The 19,112-nt window shown below is 36.9% G+C and overlaps 1 protein-coding gene across 1 annotated transcript; it reads left to right on the forward strand.

The window, feature by feature from the left end:
* Positions 1–3,307: 3,307 nt before the first annotated feature.
* On the forward strand, positions 3,308–10,086 carry LOC113783399 (5-oxoprolinase). The gene is made up of 2 exons (XM_027329524.1): positions 3,308–3,514; positions 5,993–10,086. The coding sequence occupies exon 2, from the start codon at positions 6,040–6,042 to the stop codon at positions 9,844–9,846; it is 3,807 nt and encodes a 1,268-aa protein (XP_027185325.1). The 5' UTR covers positions 3,308–3,514; positions 5,993–6,039; the 3' UTR covers positions 9,847–10,086.
* Positions 10,087–19,112: the final 9,026 nt, after the last annotated feature.

Here is a 19,112-nt window from a genome sequence, read left to right on the forward strand (position 1 = left end):
CAAGTTACTCCCCAATTCAATGGCTACGGTCCAATTCAACCTTGAGTCACGAACCATCGACGACCAAAATCAATTAAAACTGTCACAAATTTCAAGTGCAAAATGATAAATGAAAATTAAATATTCTACAAAGAAAAGATGAAAAGAAAACTACTAAGAAACATGGAAGCAAAAGCAAAAGGCATCAAGAGGCCAGTGCGTCTTCAATCATCTGCGGTTTTATCATCCTGAGGAGGTGATATGTCCAAATGCTCTTCAATGCGCCACATGCGAATATCCATTAACCCAGTTGATATACAATTGTATCCAATCGACTAAAAAATCTCTGCCAATTGGATTGAGGTGGTGGAGGAGATAGAGCAGCAGTGAAGGTCCAATTTTGTTTTGGCCATGACATGCTTTCTATCGCCGCTCCTGAGTAAGCAAAGGAATATGCTCTATAGCAATTTCCATGCCATGAAGTGAAGAAACTAATAACTCTGTACTGGGGCGAATAGCTACTCGAAAAACTCTATTCAAATTCAGTCTCACCCGCTTGTACACTAACGATAGGAGATGGGGAAATGCAAGCTTGAAAGAAGTAGTGCGCTGTCTCGCCATCGACCTTATGTTACTGATGATGATGTTGGCAGCAGAATGCAAGCATAGGTAGGTTCCCGATTGTAGAACATATAGTCCAAAAAGTAGATATCACTTTTTTGGACCTCCCCGTGACCACTCTTTTTTGGGATCATGTTATGCGCTATCATATAGATAATGAGACGATGGTGAGTATAAAAAACGCTAGCAACCATGTCTCTTTCCTTGAGTATCGATAAGGTTGATACTCGAGATCAAATCGAGACATGGCGTGTGATGGATCCCATCTCTTATTGCAAGCGACGAACCCTTTCTTCAAATCAACAACTGGACCAGTATTATTACAACTCAAAATGCGCGCAAGGAGATCACGAGTCAAGTAGATTCAAGTACTGCACACCCGAGAGTCCACCAACTCTCTACTGTGACTTGCCTTGTTGATAATGTTGGCATAAAACTCACGCACCAAGTCCGAGTAGTAATGAGTTGGCAAAGTGAGAATCGACACCCAATCAAATTGGGTAAATGTCTCAAAAATATGATAAACCATCTCAATCTTCGAACTAACATGTTTTTCAAATATAAACTCCAAATTAGCATGAGTTTCGTGCCACTCTTGATTCCTTTGAATTGAAAACCTAACACTATCATAAACATCGGCCTCGGAGCGTCTAGATGTACTCCCTCGTTGACGCCTCGTCACAGGTTGAGGCGAAAGAGATCTCTCTTCTTCACTTTCTTCTATCTCCTCGCACATCTCTATCTCTTCACTTTCTTCACTATTCTCGGTGCTAGAGGAGGAAGGCTCACGAATAACAGGTCCTTTTCCTCTTGTCATGGTATCTCAATCACATAAAATGATGTTTGAAGAAAAAGATTATGCCAAAAGCCTTATGAAAATCACCTCAATTGACCTCCAATTGAAAATTTTAAGAACTAAGAACCCTAACTCTCAATCTCTTAAAAACTGAATTTTTGGATGTTTTTCTTGGATTTCAATTAATTAAAATGGCTCTATGAGGGATAAATGGTGTTGGGTTGATGATTTTTAACAAAGAAATGGAGTAAAATTGAGTGTTTGTGAATTGTGTGAGTATTGGTTGGGAGAAAACACGAGAAGAAGAAGAAGAAAGGGAATGAAAGAAACCTGTGTTTTTTGTTATTAAAAGAAGCTTGAAATGCAGGAATGAATATGTAGGCTTAGACCTAAGGTCGCATGTTAGAGACCGCATTTTCTATTGAAATGTTGCAGAAAGGAATACACGGCATTAGAAAATGTGACTTTTTGTCGCGTATTGAGCCGTGTTTTCTCTGTTTTGCAATTTTTCTGCAGAATTTTCTAACTTTTCAAAAAATTATACTTGTTGCCCCAATTGGTCAAGTTAAAAAATTTATACTTGTTGCACCAATTTAGCAAGTTAAAAAACTTTACAAAATACTACCCTCTTTTTTGTATAATAGAAACAATAAAAAATTTGGAGTGACTCTTCTCCTTTTTATTATCAAGAAAAAAGTCAAAACATTAATATCTTTCTTCTTGGCAATTTTATTAATATTAAAAAAAAGAAAAATAGGGGGGAGAGAGAAAGAGAGAGAGAGAGAGAGAGGGAGCTCAATTCCTTTTTTAATACAAATAAGAATGAATTCAATATTTTTATTATCTTAAAATTACTTTTACTTTTTTGTTTACTACTCAATTCCAATCATAATCTCGAGAACATTAAAGTAATATAATAATATTAGATTTTCCCTTATTTTCTTTCTTTGTAAAATCTAATTTTTGTCTCCTTCTATCCAATCTCTTTTTCTTTTCCTAGTATTAATAAGTGTGAAAAAAGAAATTTGAGAAAATCCTTTTATTTTTATGTTTTTGGAATCTTACAGTGGAAAAAAAGATAAATAATCATTCCAACTTTTTTATTTTTAATTATATATAAAAAAGTAAATATGTTTAAAAATTTTGGACATACTTTTTAGATTAACGATAGGGTAAAATATCTAGAAAATAATGTCAGAGAATAAAGCGATTATATCACTATAATTTAAAGGGATAAAGTGATAATAACAATGTAGTAATGCTATAAAATAAAAGAGTATTTTTAACCAAAATTTTATTAACATGCTGAGTTGATTTATCTATGGGGTAAACTGACTAAACAATAACATTAAGGGATAAACCAATAGTAGTGATATAGTTTAATGGAGTAAAGTGATAATAACCCTTATTTTTATTATACAAAAGAGAGGGTACTATTTTATGAAATTTTTTAACTTGTTAAGTTGGTTTAATGATGGGATAAATTGCCTATAATTAATTCTAGGGGGTAAATTGATAATAAAGTTATAGTTTATGGGGGTAAATTGATAATAATTTTAAAGATTAAACATGTTTTATCACAGAAATTAATAAACTCCGTTAAATTTGACTATTAATTTTGGGGATAAAATGACTATAAAAAATAATGTTATGAAGGAAATTAATAATGACACACAACCTTAAGGGGGTAAAGTGATAATAGCCCTCTTAATTACCACATAAATATAATCAACTCATGGTCTTCACTCCAAACTCCCTCAAAATCTCCCCGCATTTTCCTTTTTGTCGAAGAGGATAATTTAATCGACTTTGACCCCACCGGAAAAAAATTTATTTATCTCCTACATAATGCCGTCGGCTGTCATACCCTGTGAAATCTTGGAATTATTTTTCCCCTCAAACCATCCCTGCAACTCCTATTCAATGGCTGACAAAATTGCATACAATTCATCCCCATAGGCAAAGCCATCCCTATCAAAATTGAGTACAACTATCTAAATCCAGCCTATTAATTAATCATATTTTCAGCTCCTTCCATCTCATCCTAACGCTATAAATAGCCTTCAGCAGCCTGCTTTTTCTATATCCATATCTACATCTCCAGTTCTCTCTTCAAAGGTGTGCTATCTAATCCATTACTGTAATGTCATCCTTGTCTTCTTGTTCATCTTATCAGTGTTCATGAAAAGTTTTTATATTTGTTCCTGGGTTTTCTTTCTTTTCTTTTCTTCTGGGATTTTGGGCTTGACTGAGTTTCTGCAGCTTTTGTTGAGTTGGCGTTTTGGCATTTTCTTGTATTAGAGATTGAGAACTTAGCAGTTTGGATAATTAGAAAGATGACCTTACATTGGTATATGTGTAATTTATGAATTTATTAGAAAATTGCTACCTATTCACTTATTCTACAGTATTCAGTGCAAAGCTACCGTTAATGAATATTTCTGGTTCCAAGTTTAAGAATGCAATCTTATTGAGTATGTCCTGGGTTTTTGTTTCATCCTAGTCGTGTGATGTCTTGATTTCATGTTCTTTGTCTTTTCATCCTAGTTGTTTGATGTTTTAAGTTCATCCTAGACAATTGGAGCTGTCCTGAACTGTTTCAACAGATGTCTCAGTTGACAGTGACATGGTTCTTACCTTGAAGAATAGCACGGTTAATGTTAATCATTGATCTGGTTTTAATTTCTTCTATTGATATATGTTCATTTGCTTGTTTTTAATTGATTGGTTGTGTTCTGCTAATCTACAAATGGACTTGATGAATGTGTTAAACGAGAAAATTTTAAATACAAATGACTTCAAGCTTCTTTTGGTAATTTAGTAGGCACTTTCGGTCTTAATTTTAGTAGTTGGGGACATTTTTCTTTGTTTTTATGGGGTTTTGTATTGGTAATCAAGGAATTGAGAACTTATGTTATGTAAAAAATTCGAATAACCGAATTCTGGCTTCTTGGGTTGCCTTAATCCCTTTCTTACTTTCTGCATCACTTCTGAGTCCTCACAGACTCCACACCCACAGATTTCATTTCCTTAGTCCTCATGTGCAGTCTTATTGCACCCTTATTCCTCTTACATTCTCCGTCTTCTAGGTTTTCTCTGGGCAACATATCGTGAACCAAGAGCTAGAGGTGCATCATATGTTTCTTTCTAGGATCTAGATCATTTGAATTTTGTTGATGGCCAATGTGCTGGTCAAGTCGTTTAACAAATAAACATACTGCAAGGACCTTTTAAGCCCTGTACTGAATGTTTCTTTCTCAATTTTGATTTTCCCCCTACTTTTCTTTGAAGAATTGACTTATTCTTCCTCTCTATAAATATTTGTAGAGCATGATTCATTGAAATGCTTCCCTTGTCTATCAAGTTATAATGCTTTTTCTTTGTTTTCAATTATCATTAGTGATGAGACTACACCATTCAGTGTCAATTCAAGTTTCCCACTTATTCCAACATCATTAAAGGACATATTGGTTCTTGTCTTCTTATTAGCTTGATGTCTAATGGTTTGGCAAAGAAACTTATTCACCACTTTAAAAGGTTTGCAATATAATGGTTTTTTGCATTGTTAGACAAAAATTTGATCTTTAACATCAAATATTAATACAATCATGCCTTTTTTTGGGTCTATGTTGAATGCAAATTATTTAAAAGATAAAAAAGAATTCCTGTAGGAGTAACAGTGTTGGGATAGCTCATCTTTCAACATTTTGTCCTACAGTCAATAGTCATTGTAGATCAATTTTTGAAGAGTCATATTAGCATAAACTGTTTTTGGTAATTTTATCAAATTTGTAACTGCAAGTGAAAATGAACTGTCAGAGTATGATCATTTTAAAATTGGCTCAAAGCTCAAAATCTTTTGGACCCAACGAAAAGTAACCCCTAATCTAACATTCTATTATTTTAACAATATATTGTAGATGTTGATCTAGCAAATGTCCTTTTTTTTAGTATCATTCTTCGCTTGTAGTAATGGATAGGTTCTTGTGTTATTTGCTTCTTGGCTAACTGTATTTGAACTGTTTCAGTAGTGGTTATGTGAGATGGATCCAGCATAGAGTATTGGGCAAGTGTATTTTGATTTTTCCCTCATTATATTTTGTACGATCATATAGAATTAATCATGGACATGATTTCCTTAAGTTCTTACAAGTTGCTGGTTTCTCATTGTCATCAGTCATACTTTAACATTGCCAAAATATGATAGCAAAGTATAGGTCCGTAAATTATTATTTTTTTTTTGGGTCTGAGAGAATGATCTTTAATCTCTTCTTTGGTTGTTTCCATAATTGGAGAGACCATTTTAGAAATGGGCTTTCGAGATGTAATTTTCTTCATTCTTTCCCTTACTTTTGGTTGTTGTGAATGTAAAGCTTTTAACTATGCTGCACCATTTCTAATCAATTTCTTGTCTCTTTAACTGGTTTGGGACTTGAATCCAGTGATTTTATCTTTCTTCTTTCTTTAACTGGTTTCCTGCCATTATTAGAGTATTACCTTTGATGAGTTGGAGAATATGAAACTTCTACGAATTCTTTAATCAAATGATTTGTATGACTGCAACAATTACCATATCTTTATTGGTTATTGTTGTAGGTTTTGGTTGTAGTTGCTGGAACATTCCTACTTTTGAGCGTTTGACAATGGGAAGCGTTGCCGGAGAGAAACTTAGGTTCTGCATTGACAGAGGTGGGACATTCACTGATGTTTATGCAGAAATTCCTGGACACTCTGAAGGCCGAGTTATGAAATTGTTGTCGGTTGATCCATCTAACTATGATGATGCTCCTGTTGAAGGAATTAGGAGGATACTGGAAGAATATACTGGGGAAAAACTTTCACGAAGCTCAAAAGTTCCCACAGATAAGATAGAGTGGATAAGAATGGGAACAACTGTAGCAACAAATGCTTTGTTGGAGAGAAAAGGGGAACGAATTGCGCTATGTGTCACTCAGGGCTTTCGGGATCTGCTGCAGATTGGCAACCAGGCCCGTCCCAATATCTTTGACCTCACTGTATCAAAACCTTCAAATCTTTATGAAGAGGTCATAGAAGTTGATGAGAGAGTTGAACTTGTGCCTGACGATCAGAAAATAACTCCAGATTCTTCTGCATCTATAATTAAAGGCATTTCAGGCGAGCTTGTCAAGGTTACGAAGCCCCTAAATGAGGAAGCTCTAAGGCCTTTGCTTGAAAGTTTGTTGAAGAAAGGCATCAGTTGCTTAGCTGTTGTTTTAATGCATTCTTACACTTACCCTGACCATGAAGTTTTTGTGGAGCGGCTGGCTTTGAGTTTGGGTTTCAGGCATGTTTCCTTGTCATCTGCTTTGACTCCTATGGTTCGAGCTGTTCCTCGGGGTCTCACTGCCAGTGTGGATGCCTATCTTACTCCTGTTATTAAAGAGTATTTATCAGGATTTATGTCCAAATTTGATGAAGGTCTGGGGAAGTTGAATGTTTTGTTCATGCAATCAGATGGAGGACTTGCACCTGAAAGTAGATTTTCAGGCCACAAAGCACTTTTGTCAGGTCCTGCAGGTGGTGTAGTTGGCTACACACAAACTCTTTATGGGCTTGAAACAGATAAGCCGCTCATTGGTTTTGATATGGGTGGTACATCCACCGATGTAAGCCGATATGCTGGTAATTATGAGCAAGTCATCGAAACACAGATTGCTGGAGCAATAATCCAAGCACCTCAGCTTGATATAAACACTGTTGCTGCTGGTGGGGGATCTAAACTGAAGTTCCAATTTGGAGCTTTCAGAGTAGGACCAGAATCTGTGGGTGCACATCCAGGACCTGTTTGCTACAGGAAAGGTGGGGAGTTAGCTGTGACAGATGCAAATCTTATTCTGGGGTATGTGATTCCCAATTATTTCCCATCAATTTTTGGTCCAAATGAAGATCAGCCATTAGATATTAATGCAACTAGAGCTGCATTTGAGAAACTTGCAAAACAAATTAACTCGTACCGCAAGAGCCAGGATTCATCAGCAAAGGATATGACAGTGGAGGAGATTGCACTGGGATTTGTTAAGGTTGCCAATGAAACCATGTGCCGTCCAATACGGCAATTGACTGAGATGAAGGGCCACGAGACAAGTAACCATGCTCTTGCTTGTTTTGGAGGTGCTGGACCCCAGCATGCGTGTGCAATTGCTAGATCATTGGGTATGAAGGAAGTGCTTATTCACCGTTTCTGTGGGATTTTGAGTGCATATGGGATGGGGTTGGCAGATGTTGTAGAGGAGGCACAGGAGCCCTATTCTGCTGTTTATGGCCCTGAGTCCCTGCTGGAGGTCTCTAGCCGAGAAGCTAACTTGTTGAAGCAGGTAAAACAGAAATTGCAAGAGCAAGGATTTAGAGAGGGAAATATAAAAACAGAAGAATATCTCAATTTAAGGTATGAAGGGACTGATACTGCGATCATGGTAAAGAGCCCTGTTAATGAAGATGGATCAAGAGGTGATTATGCTGTTGAATTTGTTAAGTTATTCCAACGAGAATATGGATTTAAACTTCAAAACAGAAATATCCTTATATGTGATGTAAGAGTTCGTGGTATTGGAGTCACCAATATATTGAAGCCACGGGCCCTGGATGCTGCCATGAGGACCCCTCAAGTTGGAGGTTACTACAAGGTTTATTTTGGTGATGGTTGGCAGGATACACCCTTGTTCAAACTTGAGGAGCTAGGCTGTGGCCATGTCATTCCTGGCCCAGCAATCATTATAAATGGCAATAGCACTGTGATTGTGGAGCCCAAGTGCAAGGCACTGATTACAAAGTATGGCAACATCAAAATTGAGATAGAATCAACTTCAGCTGGGAATAAAGCATCCGGAAATGTTGCAGATGTTGTGCAGCTGTCAATCTTCAATAACAGGTTTATGGGGATAGCTGAACAGATGGGACGGACACTACAGAGAACTTCCATCTCAACAAATATTAAGGAACGTCTAGATTTCTCCTGTGCTCTATTTGGTCCTGACGGGGGTCTTGTTGCGAATGCCCCTCATGTCCCTGTCCATTTGGGAGCTATGTCCAGCAGTGTCCGGTGGCAGTTGAAGTACTGGGGCAATGATTTGCACGAAGGAGATGTTCTGGTTACTAACCATCCTTCTGCTGGTGGTAGCCACCTACCTGATATTACTGTTATCACACCTGTTTTTGACAAAGAGAAGTTGGTATTCTTTGTGGCAAGCAGAGGGCATCACGCTGAGATTGGAGGTATAACTCCTGGAAGTATGCCTCCTTTTTCCAAGGCTATATGGGAAGAAGGAGCAGCAATAAAGGCATTTAAGCTTGTAGAGAAGGGAATTTTCCAGGAAGAAGGAATCAACAAACTTCTCAAGTTCCCAAGCACTGATGGTTCAGCTTACAACATACCTGGAACACGAAGACTTCAAGATAATCTATCAGATCTTCATGCTCAAGTTGCTGCAAATCAAAGGGGAATATCCCTTATTAAGGAGCTCATTGAGCAGTATGGCTTGGAGACTGTCCAGGCTTATATGAGTTATGTGCAGCATAATGCAGAGGAAGCAGTGAGAGAAATGCTCAAGTCTATTGCATCCAGTGTCGTCTCCGAGTCAACCAAGTCTAAGGAGGGAGATTCAGTGACCATTGAAGAGGAAGATTACATGGATGATGGGTCTGTTATACACCTAAAACTCACTATTGATGGTGAGAAAGGTGAAGCGTTTTTTGATTTTTCTGGGACAAGCCCAGAAGTTTGTGGTAATTGGAATGCACCAGAAGCAGTCACTGCTGCAGCAGTCATTTACTGCCTACGCTGTTTGGTGAATGTTGATATTCCTCTTAATCAAGGCTGCTTGGCACCTGTGAAAATATACATTCCTCCTGGTTCATTTCTGTCTCCAAGTGACAAAGCTGCGGTTGTGGGTGGGAATGTCCTAACATCTCAAAGAGTAACTGATGTTATACTTACTGCATTTCAGGCATGTGCTTGTTCTCAAGGTTGTATGAACAACTTAACCTTTGGGGATGATACTTTCGGCTACTATGAGACAATTGGAGGTGGAAGTGGAGCTGGCGCCAGTTGGGATGGAACCAGTGGAGTCCAGTGTCATATGACCAATACTCGCATGACTGATCCGGAGATTTTTGAGCAAAGATATCCAGTTTTTCTGCATCAGTTTGGATTGAGAGAAAATAGCGGTGGTGCAGGATTTCATAGAGGAGGTGATGGTCTCGTCAGGGAGATTGAATTTCGACGTCCTGTTGTCATGAGCATCCTTTCAGAAAGGCGTGTACACGCCCCTAGGGGTTTGAAGGGAGGAAAAGATGGGGCTCGGGGTGCAAACTTCCTCGTTACAAAAGATAAACAGAGGGTATTTCTTGGAGGGAAAAATACAGTCCAGGTTCATGCTGGCGAAATTCTTCAGATTTTTACTCCTGGCGGTGGTGGATGGGGTTCAGTTTGATCCATCATAGCAATTGTCTTGGTGGAATCGAAAACCTTCATTTTTGTACTCCCCCTTTTACTTTTCGATACTTTAGATCCTTCTTTCTGACGTCTCTTAGAAGAATGATGAATATGGCATATTTTCCAAAGGGTCCTGGATACTGTTACTGTTGTCATCAGTATCGGATATTTGATGTTTGATTATACATGTACAAGTTCTTCTCTTTTTACAATGAATAAACATCATTTTCTTACTTAATCGGTTTTTTCGTCCTTGGTGAGGTCTATTAAAATGTTAAAAACAATTTAACACACTTTATTGGACATGCAGAGAATGTAAACCTTAAATTTATCATACTAGAGTTTAGACACTATGATTGGCCACACTAGTGATCTTTCCGTCACTTTTTGCTCATTCTGAGCTTGACTGGCTTAGATACTTATCTTGGCAATGAACCTTGAACATGACTTGGGAGGAAACAGAGGTTGGAGATTTTCATCCCGAGATCAGATTGAGCATGAGTTCAAGAAAATTGAGGCAGAAGGTTTTCTTTCTGAAGATCAGACTTTGCTGTATTAACTTCATCATCTTTTACTAAAGCACCTAAAGTAAGCCAAAGAGTTCTATTTTCAAGTTTTTTTTTTTAATTTTTTTCCAAGCAAGGGAAGTGTGGGTTTTAAGAAGCAAGGATGGAATAGGGGGATTAGAGAGCTTTAAGACTTGAGAGATCTTTAAAACTCTACTTGGATATAGGTCAAGTGATCAAATTTCTTGGTCTACATTCTAATATCCAGATTTTCCTGAAAATGTTTCGCCAACAGATACATAGGTACCTGTCTGGACTGGTAGTGATTCACCGAATTCTCATTGACCTTTTTAGGTCCCCCCTCCCTAGTATAGAGTAATTGTAGTATAGAATTTATCGTGTTGACAAAAAAAAGAGATTAGAATCCAAGACTTATAATTCTTGGGTCTCAATTTTATCCATTTGATCAATGTCTTCTTGGCTATTTTCAAGTTCTCTAAAGCTGCAGGGGACTTCAATATTTGTGGGTTAAGAGTTTTGATCTTTAGGTGTTTCTTTTTTAAAGGAACTTAATATCGCGTATTGAAAATAATCGTGAATATATAGTTGTCCAAATTACACAAAAAGATTAAAAAAAAGGAGCAAAGCAAGCTATTTAATTTTACTATAATCTCACACAAGACTTTTTTTTTTTTTTTTTAAACTTTAATGGCAATATCCCGTACGTGGGGAAAGGATGCCAACTCCAGCTTTTATTAATAAACAAGAGTAGGGGCCAAGCATCTCCCTTCTAAAGTTGCTAGAACTGATGCATGGAGCACAAAAGTGGTGGGGGGTTAAGATTGCTTCTATATTTCAAATCTGTAAGGTGTATATGAAGGGACGGCTCTATAGTCTAGTATCAAAACTGTACCAGTGGTGTGGGAATTAATAAAATATAGAAGAGTAAAACTTGTCAACTAATACAGCCAAAAAACTGAGCAATAGGCCACCGGGATAAAAGGTAAAAGAAGAGTACTCGCTGTTCAATAAAATAAAGTGCAATAAAATAAAGTGCAATAAAATAAAGTGCACCTCGAGGATATCAAGAGCACTTGAGCTGTAATTGAGCGGTTCTTTTTGACAAACTCCAGAGACTTCAGCAGATGAAATATATCAATAACACTCCGTGTGGGCATTATCAGAATGAACAAAACAAAACAGATCACAGTTCCGAGTGAATTTTTTGGTACCATAGAAATCTTGATATGGGTAAATGTTTTATATTTTTTGCAAAAAAATTCACTATACTTTACTTTGTTCTGTTAACTATAACTATGATACTTCAAATTAAAGCAGCAAATACAAAGTAGCCGTAATATATTGTATTTTTGCCAGATTCTTTTTTGTTTATTTTTTGATTACATATATTAATATTATATTTACAAAAAAATATAGATTTAATGAGCTGAATCAACTCAATTTTCTCAACTTCCAGTACGATTAGGGGTGATAATCGGGTCCAAATCGGGGTGATGGGTCGGGTTGAGAACTGAGTGTAACAGAAAACCCGCTGACCTAAACCTGACCCACCAAACCGAAACAGGTCAAGATACTTGACACGAACTCGAAAATTTCTGATTGGCGGGGCGACCCGAAATGATCCGAAACTTAATTTTAATTTATTAATTTATCATTGTAATTTCTAATAAAATTAATTTCGCACAAAACTAATTACATAATCAAGTAATAAAAATTTAAATAAATAATCCCAAACCAAATCTAAAATAAATCAAACATCGTAAAGGTGTTTTATCCCAAACCAAATATAAAATAAATTAAAACAGTATAAAAGTGAAAAATAATATAATACATTATTTGTCCAAATATAATAACTTTAACTTCACACAAGTTAAATAAATTCATTTAGGATTAAGTGATTAATGCCTTTGGAAAAAAAATAACTTAGTTTAGTTAGATAAAATAATTTTTATGTTTATTAAATTATTATTAATTTGCAAACGGGCTATCGAATCATATCGGATTGCAAGGCTCCATTTTTTTATTCATTTTTTGATTAATGTATTAATATTGAATTTACAAAAGTACATAGATTTAATAACAAGGTTCCATAACATATAGGATTGCAAAATGAGCTGAATTGGCTCAATTTTCGCAACTTCTAGTACGATCTTGAGCTCCATCAGCTTTCATTCTAAAGCTCGAGTTCAACATTAATCTCGAGCTTGAGCTTGTGAAAAATAATAACGAGTGATCATTATTTTATTTGTTTAAAAAAAGACATTTATAACATAAATGAATAGTCATTTATAACAAGTAATAGAAGTAAATAACTTCAAATTATCATATGATCAAATGGAGCAAACGAACTCTACATGAAATGAGAGACAACTAATCTTGTTGTCTAGCATTTGGTAGGCAGTGTCATGTTAGATGTTTGGTTTAACCAAAAAAAAAATAGGGGTAAATTAGTCCAAAAAATTAAGTGTAATTGTCATACCCAAATTAGTCCAATACATAAATTTTGTGCAAATTGGGGCGGGTTTTTTTCCCAAAAATGTTATTTATTTCTTTAATATGGGTAAATGCGTAAATAGCAGCGATTTGTTAACTGTATGACCATATTGGTCAAAAATCATGGTGTATGATTAATTTAAACAAATTAGTCCAAAACTTAATTTTTTATTAGTTATGATAAATAAAGTCAAATTTCTGTAATTTTATTAATATCTAGTTAACATAGTTTATACGATTGTTTGAATAAATTATTATATAGAAGGTGTTGCATTAATGTTTGTAGATTGTAATAAAAGTAATATAAGACGGCACAAAGAGTCATTTATAAAAGAAGAATAAAATAGTCATTTATACCATCAATTTGTTAAAATATATTCATCCAATGGAGCAAATGAACTTTGCATGAAATGAGAGGCGGTAACTCATCTTTGGATGAGTAATCTTGTTATCCAGTGTTTGGTTGGTTTTGCGTTCGACGTTTAGTTTAACAAATAAACATCAATATTTATTCTATCAATAATAGCATGAGATGGAATTACTTACTTGAGGATTGCAAAATTGCTTTTGGTACAATGCAAATCTTGACAACGATCTTGAGCTCTATCAACTTTCATTTTAAAACTCGAGTTCAACATTAATCTATGATAGTTTGAGCCTAGTTGAGCTCGAGAAAAATAATAGCAAGTGATCATTATTTTATTTGTTTAAAAAAATAGTTATTTACTTCTATTAATTTAATATGGGTGACTATTCATTTATAACATAAATGAATAGTCATTTATAACAAGTAATAGAAGTAAATAACTTCAAATTATCATATGATCCAATGGAGGAAACGAACTCTCCGTGAAATGAGAGACGATTACTGTTGTCCTGTTTGGATGAGTAATCCTGTTGTCCAGTGTTTGGTTGGCAGTGTCAAGTTAGATGTTTGATTTAACCAAAAAAAAACTCGGAGTAAATTAGTCCAAAAAATTAATTTTAATTGTCATACCCAAATTATTTCAATACATAAATTTTGTACAAATTGGGGTGGTTTTTGCCCAAAAATGTTAATTATTTCTTTAATATGGGTAAATGCGTAAACAGTAGTGGTTTGCTAATTGTATGACCATATCGGTCCAATATCATGGTGTATGATTAATTTAGACAAATTAGTCCAAAAATTAATTATTTATTAGCTATCATAAATAAAGCCAAAATGTTGCAATTTTATTAATATGCAACAAACATAGTTAACTACACATTAATTATACGATCTTATATTAATGTTTGTAGATTGTAATTAAAGTAATATAAGACCATATCGGATTGATGAAATGGACGGAATCCAAACGTGTGCAGTTCATTAGGGGAAAAAATTGGCGCAAATGCACGAGATGGAATTCTATTTCAAACAAGGAAAGTTTTCACAATTGCCGCACTTTCACTTCCCGCCAACATGCCGATGTGTGGTGGGAATTGTGAATTTGAGGGACATTAGTTAATTTCCTATAGGCTTGTGCTTGGTGCGGCCTCCGTTTTCAACGCCGATACCACCATCCCTATACTCAAAGTCTATGTATTAGACAAAATTGTAAAAGTCAATACCGTTAATCTCCTATAGGCTTGTACTTTATCCGAAAACAAGCTTCGCAATTTGTTCTAAAGTCGGGTTTTGCCTCCCTCTGTCTATTTTGAAGATTTTTCCATTTTGGATTGCGCTCTCCTTCACACGAGCACACCCATTTTCTGTATTTCACAATCTCACTGTCAAACATCTTGAAATCACTTTTGCGGATGCTAAACCCAATTGCTCTTGCTTATGTGTTATAAAATAGCTCGGCATGTGACTCGGACGGAAATGTCATTTTCATCACGTCATCACTCTCAATGTCATCCACGCAAAATTGATCGAAGGGGATATCAATTGCAGTGTTCTCGACATTTTCTTCGCCTCCAGTCTCTCTACTGCCATTTCTTCCACATCTACATATGGGTCTTCTGGATATTCATTTAAATTAAACATTGATTGTCTTCCACACGTGCCTCCGCTATCTTCCATTGTTATTCTACAAAACCAAAGATTGACGTTATTATATACCATTCATGTACTGCCAGAATTGGTAATCAATACTCACATCCTTTTTATTACATTTCATTCCCATGTAACCACACTTATATGAATTCAATAATATAAACACGCCACTTTTAAACTTCACTTCTTCCACAAAATTCATAATTAAATTAATTATACAAAAGAATGTAATACATGTCATTCCTTTTTTTTTTTCCTTTAAAAAAAATTAATTAAATCTTTAAACTTAGTCCTACCAAAGAAAAAACAATGGAGTAGCAGGAAAAAAACATTGACTAATTTACGACTCCAGAATCAGTAATAGGATTTAAAGTCTTAAAAGAGGCTTTTATGTTAATTATCCACCATTTTCTCCCACTGCCTTACTTACAATAAAAGTCATAAGTGGACGAAAACAGTTTACTATTTCATCTGGACACAAACTCATTCACAATTTGGTTGGTTAATTTCTTCCAATGCTTTCTCCCTGATAATTTATTCCGATTCTTTCTTTCAAATTTACATACATGAAAACTATGTTCTTACATAGTTTTTATTGTCTATCACATTCCTCTGTTAATATTTTAAATTATTATTATGACATCAAATCCATGTCCTTAACGGAACCAATAGTCAAATAGTGACCCAAAACTTAGTGAAAATAATTAAACAAAAAATTAGTTGCATAAAAATTGACTTGTACTTCGTAAAAATTAATCAAACAAAGAGATGCATATCCCACCGCATAATGCAAGACCCACAGATAACATTTTCCTCTAACATTAGTGATTTATCTAATTATTTAAAAAACATAAACGTGGTCTTTATCAAAATTTAATAAATATTACTTACCTTTTTTTCAATTTTGGGAGGTTTTCTTTGTTGATTTTCCACCTACTTTTCTTCCATATTTATTGTGATGGATCCTTGCCATTCTTGAACAATTTATAGTATAGGTTCAAAGTAATGCCATTTATTATTCCCAACAACCATTTTAATTCATTAAATTTTTAATAACTCATTTCCAAACGCTTGAGTGGCTGTCGGTGAAAGCATTGAATGCAACTTGGACAACAAACATTGAAACTAATCCTCGGACAATCTAGTTGTGGTATAACTAAATTGAATTTTGTCTGATACAAATTTGTTGGGAAGACCATAAATTCTTATGACGTGGACGGTAGAATACAAGAGTATGCTCTTTTGTTTCTTTAAGTCAGGCCCCACTTCTCTCATTTTTTAATACACATGTTCCCGGTTATGCATCTACAACAACCGGTCATGACCCAAGGCAGAAATAGGACATTTTACATGAACACTTATTTTCATCGATCATTGCAATTATCATTTGTTGAGGTGTCACTCCCACATTGGACAATGATAAATACTACACGTCTAGTATTTCTCTCTATACTAGATTGTAGATGGATCCTGTATATGAAACAATTTTTCATCAACCATATAGTACTAAGGACGAACGCCTGGTATCCACGTCGGACGTGGTCGTCCTCCGCGTGGCGCGCTGTGATTGGTCTGAATGAATTTCTCCCCTTTAAAAATCTTCCGGGTGTGGTCATTGCATCTCTCTTCTTCCTATTTCCTTGCCACTGTTTACCTCTGCTGTGGCCTTCTGGAGTTGCTCTCTTGAGGTTGCCACGTCCTCCAGCTGCTCCCACTCCCACCTTGTTGTTTGCCTTCCAGCCTTGTACGCCTCCTCTCTCCCCTGCCCCGCCTTTCATTTTGTACTGTTTCCCTGCTCCTCAATCCTGTCTCCACCCACTCCATCCTGCCTCCATCCTGCCTCGCTCTTCCCCCACTTGCCTCTTCACCCACTTCCAACTGTTTCTCTCCCTTTTTTGTTCTGCTTCCCCCTCACAAGATACTGTTCCTTAGGCTACCTTGCACGCCTTCGCCCGCCTGATTTGACCTCTTGCAGCCTGACCTATTAGGTGACTGCCATCATTAACCATGGTGCTTCTCCTCTTTACTGCTCCTCACAAACCGCTATTTGGCCTTTTGTTCCTGTTTTGGTATTGTTCCAGCTCGTGGCCATTGCCCTCTCCGCTGCACCAGGTAATCTCTGCTGCTCTCTCGTTGCTTTGCTTGCTCTCCCCCCCACCCTGCACCCCCACCCCTCCCTCTCCCTCTGTCGTCCCTTCCGGTTTTCGCTTTCTCCCCCACCCCACCCCACCCCCACCCTATTGTCCATTATAATTCAAAGTTGACTCTGCTGCTTACACCCCCTTGCTTGGCAATACTTCAGCTCAGTGTTTGACTCCACCGGTGCCCCCCCACCCCAAAGTCCCCTCTTGCCCTATAATTGTCCTCGGGTTACCTCTAAATAGAACCCCCATCTTGCCTAGCATTTGTTGCCCGCACTGTGTTCTTCCCATCTTTTGTTCTCGTGCTCCTTTTTGCTCCGATTTATTCACTACTTTTGTGCTCCTTATGCTTGCTTCCCCTTTTGGTGTGTGCCCTGCTTTCCGCCATTTTTTTAACCTTTATCTCGTTTTTGCTTATGCAGGTCAATTTCAGCTCGCTCTTCCACCGCGTGCTTCTGTTATCCTTCGTTTACTGCTTAAGGTATTTTGTCTTCTGCTTGCTTTTGTATCATGCTGGTGTGCTTTAACCCGCTCTTGTTGCTTTCATATTTTGCTCTTTCAGTTGTCTCGTTCGATTATATGCTATTCTTTCTTTTCCTGCACTTAGCTTGCACTTTTTACTGTTGCTTTTCCTTTTCTGCACTCCTGGAATTTTTTTTGCATTTCCTGTTGCGTTTCCTGCTTAGGGTATTTTGTCTTTTGCTTGCTTTTGTATCATGTTGGTGTGTTTTGCCCTATTGTTGTTGCTATTGTTTGATTTGCTTCCCCTGCTCCTCCCCCCCTCTCTCCTCCTTTTGCTCTTTCAGTTGTCTCATTCGATTGTATGCTATGCTTCCTTTCTTTTCCTGCACTTAGCTTGCACTTTTCACTCTTGCGTTTCCTGGAATGCTTTTTTCATTTCCTACCAAAGATATATCTCTGCGCTATCCGTTTTAATGCTCCTCGAATGCACATTATCCAAGGATCGATAAAAATGCTAAAAGGCGTAAAAGGTATGCAGAAATGCCACATGACCAGAAAGCTGCCCTTCTTCGTCGCCGCCGTGAGCGCAATGCCTCAAAAAAAAGAGGCACAACTGTGCCTTGTTCTGTTGAGGCAACTCGGTTTCAGAGGCCTAACCAAAATAGCCACGACTATTTCTCTAGAACTCCCTTAGGTTATACCCAAACTAGCATTCTTTTGGTCGATACTGTGGATAGTTCCCTCCTGCATTCAACGTTGTTAAATCCTGCCGCGGATAATTAGGTTTTCAACCAGTCCGGATATGTTGCTTCGATCTCTTCTGCTGCACCAAACTGCTCCCCACCAGTACTTCCTCGAGATACAGTCATCGTTAAGTGGCCTTCATTCCCATATTTTCCACGCTCCCTCCTCCCTCCTATTACCTGTGGTTTTACTTTTTCTCTGTCACCAATTGGGACCATGTTGCTATTACCTGTAGTTTTTCCCTATCAGATTTCCCTTGTATGGAACCAAACGCGCATTATGAGATGTACTGCATATTTCATTCAAGCTTCTTATTGTTGCCCGGGTTGACTGCTATGTTTATGTACTTTGCCACTTCCCCTCATATACTCTGCCAAAAGAGAAACGTTTTTATTCTCCTCTATCAAGCTCATGCCTTTGCCATTTGTAACACACTAGGCCCTTTGCTACTATCATTTTTAACGGGATAATAACTAGCTATCCAGTGTTTCAGCCACAATGCCTGGCTACTCCCATTTATGATCATACACATTCCCTGTATTCCTATACTTTTGCCATAATGTTTAGACCTTTCCAGGAAGGAATCTTCATCATCCGCCTTCCAGATTAGCTCGCCTAGAAAATATCCCGACCGAGTCTCTCCTCCTTCCTACTGCTCCGAATTGTGAATATTGTGGTGCTAAACGTTTCCATTCAGAACCTCCTTCTTTTTGTTGCTCTGAGGGTGAAATTTCTATTGTTGCTCCTGCTATGCCTTATGCTCTGAAGCGCCTATTCATTGGTGACGATGAGGAATATGAGCACTTTAGAAAGAACTCCCGAACATATAATAATAATGTGGCCTTCACATCTTATGGTGCCAAATATGACCGTGAAT

Source organism: Coffea eugenioides, chromosome 9, assembly GCF_003713205.1.
Source record: "Coffea eugenioides isolate CCC68of chromosome 9, Ceug_1.0, whole genome shotgun sequence".
Classification (NCBI taxonomy): domain Eukaryota; kingdom Viridiplantae; phylum Streptophyta; class Magnoliopsida; order Gentianales; family Rubiaceae; genus Coffea; species Coffea eugenioides.